Below are 11,922 nucleotides of genomic sequence, written 5' to 3'. Positions count from 1 at the left end.
GGTGAAGAACAGGTCTGTCTTTCCCTTCTACGTGACTTTACCGAAAGAACCAAGAAGATATATACAGTATATCATAGTCTCTGGGGTGCGACCGTGCGAAGAGACAGATTAAATATCGTGGCCCCACTCTAACCGATTTGCGCGCCCCTCCTGAGCTCACGATGTAGCCACTGCGCACGTCGACCTCGGCCCCCAAACGCAGTCGCCTCGCACTCCTCACACGAGGGGACATCTCACGTGGCGATAGCAGCCCCCTCGTGGCTGCACACTGCAATCACCAAATCTTGGTCGTGGGAGCAGTCTTGTTGTTGTGCTCCTACAACGCGGTATTCGTTGCGTTCCTGAAGAACACCGCGTCAAATCGTGTTATTATAAATAATAAACAATATAGGGGGTAAAGCACGGTCCGCGATAATGCGGGAGATGCGTACACAGCCGCTACGGCCGCTTATTCGTTGCGCTGCGACGCAGCTCCATTCAACTTGATCGCGTTATATCGAACATTCATTCCTCGTTATAACAAAAACTGCGTTCCCTATCCAGTTCACGTCATGAAAACCGCACGCGGTGTTCTAGGAGGACCAGACTGCACTTGCTTTTGCCACCACTTTGGGCTTCTCACAGTGAAGAAGGGGCTGAATGGCTTCGGTCACTCTTCATGTCCGTCTCTCGTCCGTCTTACCTGGACTTCCTGGGAGAAGGAGCTTCCGTAGCTCGTGGGGTTCCTCCTGCAGCTTAACTCAAGATTCTGATTCTGATGTCGGCGTAACGGAGCGGTGTCACGATAACGCTCTCGCAACGATGTAAGCAACTCGTCCATTGGCTGACCACCTGGACACATCGTGGACTGCAGAGCTTGGGGAACTGTTGGTAGCGCCGGCTCATCACGTGGCCGCTGCTGCTGCTGCCTTCCTGCTCCTCGTCTGTGGTTCCCCCTCGTGCCTCCGAGTCGTCCTTTCTCTACGGGAGTGACGAGCGGGTATCATGTCGTGGCAGCGCAGTGTTACGAGTCGGCATCGTTGTTTCTGGACTTCTGTGCAAAAATAGCTTTGTAGCTCATCGGATTCCTCCTCCAGTTTAAACAGTGATCCTGATTATTAAGGTCCACGGTTGGGAGGATGATGCCCGCACCATCCACCAGCGAAGCGCACATCCACGTTGTCACGCGCGCGTGTGGCCTTCCCACGCACCTCTGATTAGCACGGTTGGCTACGTACGGTGCGAACGAAGTTCAACATACACACTGTAACATATATACGTCCAGCAATAACTTCACTACTGCAGCTGCTGAAGCGGAGATACATTTGGCGACGTCTGCTCACGTGACGACATTATCTATTCGGCTGCGTCGGGTGGAGGAGGGGACCTACGACACAACATCGAATCTAACTCAAACGTCAATTGTGAAGAATGTTCGGCGTTCTATAGCCACAGCGGCCTTCATTTCGGGCGTTATATGTTTCTCTGTCCCGGAAATCGGTTGAAGTTTCGTGTATGTGTGTTCTTTCCAAGTTGAGCCACAACTTCTCGAGGAAGAGTTGTGTGTGTGTGTGTGGCTTCAGCACGGGATACGTGCCCGCGAGGCAGAGTGCGTGTACCGATGGCTACATTGTGTGTGTGTGTGTGTTCAATACATCGTGCCTCAATATCGGTGTGTATAATAATACTACACATCCCACAGGCTCTTTCATTTAAGCCACTTCAGTAATTTATACTCGTCGCGGGTGTGTGTTGAACTTCTTTCGCACTGTACGTAGCCAACCCCGCTAATCGGAGGTGCCGGGGTTGGAGTCAGGACAACAGACGTCCAGCAACAAACAGCACTTTTAAAATAGTAACAATGATAATCATATTCTTGATTCTTTCGGTAAAGTCACGTAGAAGGGAAATAATAAAATAATACAAATAATAAACAAAACAATTCTCACGACGTCTCGACTGCAACACAAGCAATCATCATCAGAAACCGCCACTTTTTTAAAAATTTCTTGCTGTGGATTTCACACCTAAAGATGATTGCTTGTGTTGCAGTCGAAACATCGTGAGAATTTTTGCAGTCACGAAAGCTTTAAATCGAAATTTTATGATAAACATAGTTTACCTCTTTATCCACGACAGTCACACTGATTCGTGGAATTCATTCTCAGGAGGGCCTTGCTCGCTGAATGGGTGTTTTATATTTATTTTAAGATGCTTTGAGACAATTCAGGACGAGGTGTGCTTGAGTCTAATCTAATAAAAGCTGTTTCATTTTTACCACTTAAGGACCCACTCATCTATGTAGCTTTTTCTCATAAGCGACCTATCACAAATGATAGGTCAGTTAAGCGGCTTATCATCATCATCATCGTGCGGAAATGCATAGCAGCAGCCAAATAGTCGAAACGCGTGATGATGTTGATTCTAAATGTGGAGGGAAAAACCGGAGGACCTGGGGAAAAAATCCATGCGATCACGGGGAGAGAGACACGCAACCCCAAGATATACAGCAGCAGGCGTCAGGGTCGGGATCGAACCCACGACTTCCTGCACAACAGGCGAGGTAGTTAACATCTCCTAGCCACCGTGGGGCCCAAGTCACGCAGGAAGAAACCGGAATAATCTGAGAAAACCCCCCAGACACGCGCGAGGGAGCAACACTCCATCCCCGTAGAGATGGAAACAGAGTGGGCGATTAGTCCACTTGCTGTACTGTCTCCTCCGGCCCGGCGGGGAGAAGGCAGTACACCTCGTCGAGACCCACCCAAGGGGAAGGGAAGTTTCAAATCCCATCTGTGTGTGATCCACCAACCCTCGTGATGGACTGCTCCCTGAAGCACAAAGCTGTGGATGGATCTCTCCAGGCTGAATGATGCTTATCTTGCGATATATATTATTGGTGCCGTGGTACAGAGATGTTAACTGCCTGGCCTGGTATACAGGACGTCGTGGTTTCGATCTCAACCTTGACGATGCCTGCTGTATATTTGGAGTTTGTGTGTATGTGTGTGTCTCTCTTTCTCCCCATGGTCGCGTGGATTATTTCCAAGTCCTCCGGTTTTCCCCTCCACATTTCGCATCAACATCATGCTGCTGCTATGAATGTACAAGTGGTGGTGATGAGCCACTTGGTGGAGCTATCATTTGTGGCCAGGCCACGTCGGCAAAAGAGCGACATTGCGGCTCAGTAGTTTTGTTTTAGAATATTGTATTATTTATTTATTACGCTTGTTTGCCCAGAAGAGCTTCACCAAGTCCCAAAGCTTTCAATAACAGCCACCTCGTTCGATTAAAGAGTCAGAATATTTACGTAAAAATAATTCAGAATCTGAATATTTATCCTGGAGGAATCTGATGAGCTATAAAGCTTATTTTCACAGATGTCCAGTAGGGGCACGGGGTCAGAACGTTACAACAACAAACAAAACAACAACTCTATAGGAGTGCAAAGTATAGGAAAGGTAAACAAATCCCTAAAACATACAAATTCAAGTCTTTTAAAGAAATGACCCAGTCACAAATGATAACTCAACGGAGTCTCGGCTTATGATCATCATCATCACGTGGACATTTATAGCGGGAGGCAAATCCTCTAAACGCGTGACGTCGTTTCTTAATGTCGAGGGAAAGACCGCAGGACCTGCAGAGAAATGAAATCCACTCTCCCCATGGCCGCAGGGCCCGAGATGCCACCGCTGGTTCATTCGGTGGCCGCTTTCGCCACGTGCCCCACCTCCCCGAGGTGCCACCGCTGGCGGGAGCAGCGGCGCACCACCAGCCTCAGGCCCTGCTCATCGTCGGGGCTCTCCGCCACCTCCAGGCAGTTGCCGCTCTCCGTGTTCCGAATCTCTCCGTCCTGCGGGTGCCATCGGTGGGTGCGTGGGTGGGTGGGTGGGTGAGTGGGTGAGTGGGTGGGTGGGTGGGTGAGTGAGTGAGTGAGTGGGTGGGTGCGTGGGTGGGTGAGTGAGTGGGTGGGTGAGTGGGTGGGCGGGTGAGCGGGTGAGCGGGTGAGTGAGTGGGTGGGTCGGTGGATGGACAGATGGATGGGTGGGTCAGTTGGTTGACGGGTGGTTAGGGGATTAAAAAAAAGGAAAAATCATGCTTACGCGTGGGTTATGTGACACTTTCCACTGAGGCGAGTTTGTCCTGGGAAGTATGGCACTTAATTCATTATGTATACGTCTTGTTTACCCAGGAAAGCATCACTGAGTCTCAACACGTTTTCTTAGCAGGGTCTTCCTAACCTGCTGGTCATTTCTCAGCATTGGGGATGTGGTGTTAGCCAATATCAGTTCCACTGTGGATGTGGGTTTAGCTATGGGAGGTGGAAACCGAAAAACCCGGAGAAAAACCTACGCAGAAGAGGGGAAGATCACACACTCCCACACACACACACTCCACACACACTCCAAACACACACTGCACACACACACTGCACACACACAAACAAAGACAAAGATCCCCCTTATAACTTTAACAGACTGGGGCAAGAGCTGTTAGCGAGCACCTATGAAGGCCGGCACGGCACACGAGGGGGTGAAGGGGGAAGTGGCCAGCACCACACCCGGCCGTCTTTGTCTCCCCAGTGGCGATGTTTGACACACCGCACCAGGTACTCATTTGAGGCCGGAATTGACCGAAGGGAGGCCCAGTGGCAGTTCACATAAGCGTCGCCGATGTTCGCCGTGAGCGGGAATCGAACTTGGGTGGCTGGGTTTGTAGCGCAGAGCGGCAACCACTACGCCAGCACTCCCCAGCACCACCAGCACCACCACCAGCACCAGCACGGTCACCTGAGTGAATTTCCAGTGCATCCTGCGTCTCTGCTGCAGAGCGAGCGAGCAGGCGATGAGGGCCGGGCCACCGCTCTCCCTCCCATCCTCCTCCTCCACCTCCTCCACCTCCACCAGGCAGCGTCTCTTCGGCCTCCACAGGTCCAGGCTCCAGTCTCCAATGAGCAGCTCGGACGTGGCCGTCAGGCACACGCGCTGCGCCGCACGCGACACATCCACCGTCGCGTCGTCGTCGTGAGATGTCAACTAAACTATCTTGAATTTTACCAAATGATAGCTCAAGGAAGTGGCTTATCGCCATCGTGTGGACATTCACAGCAGCAGCTCACATACTCTAAACGCGTGGTGGTGTTGATTCTAAATGTAGAGGGGGAAACCGGAGGACCCGGAGAAAAATCCACACGACCACGAGGAGAGAGACACACGCAGACTCCAAATATACAGCAGCAGGCGTCAGGATCGAACCCACGAGCTCCTGCATACCACGCGAGGTAGTTAACATCTCCTAGCCACCGTGACTCGGGACATCTATCGTGAGATCAATCGTGAGATCCATCGTGAGATCAAGCGTGAGATTTAAGATGAGATTTATCGTGTGATGTGAGATCAATCGCGAGATCAATCGCGAGATCAATCGTGACCCCTCTTCGCCATCCCGTTAGAGAGAGACGCAGAGGGCGAACCAGGCGCGTTTCCTGTCAGGCCGAGTTGGCGAACGCTCTGCCCACCCAGAGCCTCACCTGCGTGGAGTAAATGTGGCACGGGTAGAGGATGGGCCGCTTCTTCTCGGGAGAGCCTTGGTCCAAACACAGATCTTCTCTCACTTCGTTTTTCATCTGCCGAGGACAGCAGAGGTGAAGGTGGACGGCGCAGAGGTGGTGCAACTTGGTGGTGAATGTGTGAGTATGTGAGCGAATGGCTGGGTGAGTGTGTAAGTGAGTGAGGCTCGTGAAGAACGCTACTGGGCAGTCGGAGGCAGTCGCCCTCCAGCAACAACGGAGGGCAGATGAGCGACGCTCACAACAACGGGAGGAGGGGTGGGGCTGAGTGGGGAGGGGCTGGGGAGGGGCTGGGTGGGGAGAGTGGGGAGGGGCTGGGTGGGGAGGGTGGGGAGGGGAGGGTGGGGAGGGGCTGGGTGGGGGGTGGGAAGGGTGGGGCTGGGTAGGGAGGGGCTGGTCACCCCGTGGTGCCCTTATAAAACTCAACGTTTAACCGACTCATGCCGGCTTGTGCCCGCCCTCACAGTCGGCCATATTTTCCGAATACACCACGCCGCCGTTGACCTTGGCCATTGACCGAGCAACCCAACGTTCCTACCAGCTCCCTCCGCAGGAATGTGTTCTAGTCTGTGCCCTCATTCGATGGGAGCGCGACATGTGCCGCAGAAAATCATATTTAATTAAAAATTATTTGAAAAAAAGGTAAGCGTAAACATTTAATAAGCGACATTTTCCTCAATTATTTTTTTTACTGTTGTTAGCATATCGGATGACGTAGATTTAAAAGGACGTCGTTCATTTTCATCGATGACAAACTCAATGTTCTGGCGGGACGACTGCATGACGAGTGCCATGTTGCTTTACTTTTGTTTAAGCTTAAAGATTAGTTTGACTGTTATTTTTAGGTGTAATATGCCTCACTTACAACGAGTGAACGACGTGTTACCAATGCAAAAAAATTGCAAAGAGCAGCCAACAAATTAATTGGAAAAAAAATTAAGTAAATATGTAAAAAAAAATTTTCTCTAAAATACAAAATATGTCAAAATTTCTGCATGGAAAAATAAGTTGTCATGTGGATACTATATTAGGCTAAATTATAAAAAAAGCATTTAGCTCCTCATTGCATTTTTCCTTTCTTAGTAGTCTTTGTCTTATATTCCTGCTTGGTCTAGCTGTTCAGGGAATGTTATTGGCTTCTTGCTTTGTGTATTTATTATTTAAAATCATTTACTTATATGTAATTACTTACACTGAAATTTAATGATATTTTTGAGAATTTAGAACAGTTTTAATTTTTAAATTAAAAACAAAAAAATATGTCAGATGGGTATAAAATAAAGCATGAGTCAGAACACGAGAAGAGGAATAAACAATACACAAGGATGAAGCATTAAAGGAGATCAAGGGATATTTTCTGAAGTTCATGAACAAGGATGTGAAGAGTGAGAGTGCAAAACCTCCAATGGAATCATCACTATTAATGATAAAGCTGGATCATGATAATAATGAACCTCATGAAAATGTTGTTCTTGAAGCAGACGATCATTCGCATATGAAAAACAGGCTCATGCCCCTTTGGAACCAGATGATGTGGTGGAAAAAAATCAGACTCCAAGGCTAACATCATCTGCTGCCTTTACGAGTTGGCTTGACAGTGATCCTGCACTCTGGACAGAAGTCACTGCAGATTTTGAGACAGAAAAAGGCGAAAAGCACATGCCAGATTGAATGATCGATTCAGTTTCCTTGTAGATGGATCACTGTTCACAGAAGAAATTGAAGTGCGGGCCAATGCATTGGTTGCCGCATATCCAGCAGATCTTGAAAAATCATCCACTGATTAATTGCTGTTGTTAGTGCACTTGTATGCAGAGAAAAAACAGTGGCAGATTTGCTCAAATCTGAAATATCTGATCAGCAGCTTTCTGAATGTTTACATTTCTCTCAGGATGTATCTTGCCATCTTGGGAATAAATTGTGAATGGGAGCGTTCTTTTTCGAAGATAAATCTGATTTTAAAAATTGCCGCCGATCAACCATAGGACAACAACACTTGCCGTCCCTTGCACTACTTTCTATTGAGAATGAGATTGTGCGAAAAACACCATTTGAAAAACTTTATTAACTAATTTTGCAATGAACACAAATCTTAAAAAGTTCACCTCCAGTGTTAATTTCTCTCACCTTATATAAAAAAAACGATTGACATAACTGCCTCTATATACACTGTGCCAATACTTGCTATATATATTTATATTTATTCAAGAAGATATCTTTGTAACATTATTTATCATACAAACAAAAAGAACACGGTAAATTTTTTTCCATAGACCCTTTAGTTTTCGTAGGCCCAAGGCACAGTGCCGACTGGATAAGAGGTCCTGGCAGTACGCCGTACCGGATACTCCCCACTCCGTACCGGATACTCACCACTCCATACCAGATACCCACCACTCCGTACCAGATACCAATCACTCCGTACCAGATACCACTCCATACCAGATACCACTCCATACCAGATACCCACCACTCCGTACCAGATACCACTCCATACCAGATACCACTCCATACCAGATACCCACCACTCCATACCAGATACCACTCCATACCAGATACTCCCCACTCCGTACCAGATACTCACCACGCCGTACCAGATACCCACCACTCCGTACCAGATACCACTCCATACCAGATACCCACCACTCCGTACCAGATACCCACCACTCCGTACCAGATACCACTCCATACCAGATACCACTCCATACCAGATACCACTCCATACCAGATACCACTCCATACCAGATACTCCCCACTCCGTACCAGATACTCACCACGCCGTACCAGATACCCACCACTCCGTACCAGATACCACTCCATACCAGATACTCCCCACTCCGTACCAGATACTCACCACGCCGTACCAGATACACACCACTCCGTACCAGATACCACTCCATACCAGATACTCCCCACTCCATACCAGATACTCCCCACTCCGTACCAGATACTCACCACGCCGTACCAGATACACACCACTCCGTACCAGATACCACTCCATACCAGATACCACTCCATACCAGATACTCCCCACTCCATACCAGATACTCCCCACTCCGTACCAGATACCACTCCATACCAGATACTCCCCACTCCATACCAGATACCACTCCATACCAGATACCCACCACGCCGTACCAGATACCCACCACTCCGTACCAGATACCACTCCATACCAGATACCCACCACTCCGTACCAGATACCACTCCATACCAGATACCACTCCATATCAGATACTCCCCACTCCGTACCAGATACTCCCCACTCCGTACCAGATACCACTCCATACCAGATACTCCCCACTCCGTACCGGATACTCCCCACTCCGTACCGGATACTCCCCACTCCATACCAGATACTCACCACTCCGTACCGGATACTCCCCACTCCGTACCGGATACTCACCACTCCATACCAGATACTCCCCACTCCGTACCGGATACTCCCCACTCCGTACCGGATACTCCCCACTCCGTACCGGATACTCCCCACTCCGTACCGGATACTCACCACTCCGTACTGGATACTCACCACTCCGTACCGGATACTCCCCACTCCGTACCGGATACTCCCCACTCCGTACCGGATACTCACCACTCCGTACCGGATACTCACCACTCCGTACCGGATACTCCCCACTCCGTACCGGATACTCACCACTCCGTACTGGATACTCACCACTCCGTACCGGATACTCCCCACTCCGTACCGGATACTCCCCACTCCGTACCGGATACTCCCCACTCCGTACCGGATACTCCCCACTCCGTACCGGATACTCCCCACTCCGTACTGGATACTCCCCACTCCGTACCAGATACTCCCCACTCCGTACTGGATACTCACCACTCCGTACCGGATACTCCCCACTCCGTACCGGATACTCCCCACTCCGTACCAGATACTCCCCACTCCGTACTGGATACTCCCCACTCCGTACTGGATACTCACCACTCCGTACCGGATACTCCCCACTCCGTACCAGATACTCCCCACTCCGTACCGGATACTCCCCACTCCGTACTGGATACTCACCACTCCGTACTGGATACTCCCCACTCCGTACTGGATACTCACCACTCCGTACCGGATACTCCCCACTCCGTACCGGATACCCACCACTCCGTACTGGATACTCACCACTCCGTACTGGATACTCACCACTCCGTACTGGATACTCCCCACTCCGTACTGGATACTCACCACTCCGTACCAGATACTCCCCACTCCGTACTGGATACTCACCACTCCGTACTGGATACTCACCACTCCGTACCAGATACTCCCCACTCCGTACTGGATACTCACCACTCCGTACCGGATACTCCCCACTCCGTACCGGATACTCCCCACTCCGTATCGGATACTCACCACGCCGTACTGCACGATGTCGTGGTGCCGTGGCAGTGAGGGCAGCACGTTCTCCAGGTACCAAGCAAAGCTCTTGCAGTTGAGACGCTTGCGCAGAGCCACGCGCTCCGAGATGTCGCCGATGTCGATCCCAGAGCCCTGCGCGGTGACACCAACGAGACGAGAGTTGGATACCCAGTGAATGGGCCAACGTTGCACGAACTTTGAGCCAACGTTGGGCCAACGTTGCACCAACGTTCGTCCAAGGTTTCATGTTCACTGGGAAGTAATCGGGCGGTGACGCTAGGGTCCAGCAGTGGCGCATTCGCCGCTCGTAGTTGCCGAGGTTCGACTCCGGCAGGTCGTCCTGGTTAACACTGCCGCCATGACCCTCACTAGGACAAGCGGATTGAGAAACGAATATCTACATCAGGTCAACATGACTATGCATCATGTCAACATGAATATGCATTATGGTAACATGAATACACATTACGTCTACATGAATATGCATGCGTGTGCTGCACGTACGTTCATGGGCACGTTCCAGGCCATGTACACGTTCCTCTTGTAGTCGTCCATCCAGATCTCGGCCACGCGCAGCGCGTTCCTGCGCATGTGGACGCTCAGGTCCGGGGCGTACGGCTTGAAGTAGCGCTCGATGTGAGCCAAGCGTGAGCAGGGCAGCACCTCCACGCTGCCCCCGCACTGCCACACCTGGGCACGGGGGGGGGGGGGGGGGGTCGTCACCGATAGCCCAGCCACTGTGACTGTCCACTCTGAACAGGGCAGCCAGATGCACGCATTTGTGTTGAACTTGTCGTTTTCCTTTTCCCGCACCTTCGATTATCGCGGTTGCGAAAGAAGTTCAACATACGTACAACACAAGACAAAGATTCCCCGTATTGTCTTTGCAGACTTTTGGGGCAAGTGCTGTTAACGAGCTCATATGAAGGTTTACACACCACACCAGGTACGCATTTAAGGCTGAGTCGACCTAGTGCCAATTAAGGTCAACATACATACAGGAGAGACCCAGGACCCATTCAGATAATCGTCAATGTTGTTGGTGGCCGTGAGCGGGAATCGAGGTCGGGTCGCCAAGTTCGTAGCACAGAATGCGAACCGCTGCACCACCGTTCCCCCACCATCACCAAATGGAAAATTTAAAACTTCTCAGTAGTGTGCGACTGTGGTTACCCAGACCACACCGTACGATGTATAACGACGCAATTCCCTGATCCACAAATACGAAGGAGACATCATCTGGGTGTGACCACCTGTATATTGAAATTGTAGTTGTCACTCTGCATCTACATCAGTCGACCTAGGGGAGGCCCAGGACCGGTTCAGATAATTGTCACTGGTGTTGGCCGTGAGCGGTAATCGAATGCGAGTCGCCAGTTCCATAGCGCAGCGTGATAACCACGACATCACCGCTCCCACAACATTTTTACATCATACATGCACATTCTTCGGCACCGTGCATACTCAACGGTACTAATCGGAGGTGCGGGGGAAGGACAACAAACTAAAATACAAACAGGAGTTGTAAAGAAATGAGTCTGTCAATCTAGATGATGTAAAAGTGCGCAGCTCCAGTGGCTTCCGAATGTCGGAAGGGAAGAGCGTTCCAGACGGCCGCAGAAGCGCGCGACAAGATGGCCGTCGTTGTTCGATGGCCAGCCAAATCCCGCTCCTGCTACTCGTTATTAACAGCACTTGCCCCAACAGTCTGTTAAGGCTACACGGGGAATATTTGTCTCTGTGTCTCTGCGTCCTCACCCTGAGGCCCAGTTCCACGTTCTCCCCTCCGTACACCTGCATGCCTTCATCCAGAAAGCCGATCTCCTCCAGGTAGCTCTTGCTGGCCGCCATGCAGCCCATCACAATCGGGCTCCTATCCACAAACAAACAACACACAACAGACAAAGATCCCTCCCACGTATAGCCTTGAACAGACTGCTGGGGGAAGTACTGTTATAGTGAGTAGCGGTACCTATGAAGGCCCGCAGCCACA

The 11,922-nt window shown here is 50.4% G+C and overlaps 1 protein-coding gene across 1 annotated transcript in view; it reads right to left on the bottom strand.

The window, feature by feature from the left end:
- Positions 1 to 1,020: 1,020 nt before the first annotated feature.
- The window catches only part of LOC144737047 (polypeptide N-acetylgalactosaminyltransferase 18-like), a 28,695-nt gene continuing 17,793 nt past the window's right edge, over positions 1,021 to 11,922 (bottom strand). The window contains exons 6-11 of the mRNA XM_078619696.1: positions 11,688 to 11,802; positions 10,434 to 10,619; positions 9,924 to 10,061; positions 5,513 to 5,608; positions 4,773 to 4,967; positions 1,021 to 3,835 (exon numbers count right to left, since the gene is read on the bottom strand). Of these exons, the coding sequence (XP_078475822.1) occupies positions 3,680 to 3,835; positions 4,773 to 4,967; positions 5,513 to 5,608; positions 9,924 to 10,061; positions 10,434 to 10,619; positions 11,688 to 11,802 (886 nt within the window). The 3' untranslated portion in view covers positions 1,021 to 3,679. The remainder of the gene's footprint in view (positions 3,836 to 4,772; positions 4,968 to 5,512; positions 5,609 to 9,923; positions 10,062 to 10,433; positions 10,620 to 11,687; positions 11,803 to 11,922) is intronic.

This window comes from Lampetra planeri, chromosome 64 (assembly GCF_965212315.1).
Source record: "Lampetra planeri chromosome 64, kcLamPlan1.2.h2, whole genome shotgun sequence".
Taxonomy (NCBI): Eukaryota; Metazoa; Chordata; class Hyperoartia; order Petromyzontiformes; family Petromyzontidae; genus Lampetra; species Lampetra planeri.
The sequence above is the reverse complement of the archived record's forward strand: the minus strand, read 5'-3'. Positions and strand labels throughout refer to the sequence as shown.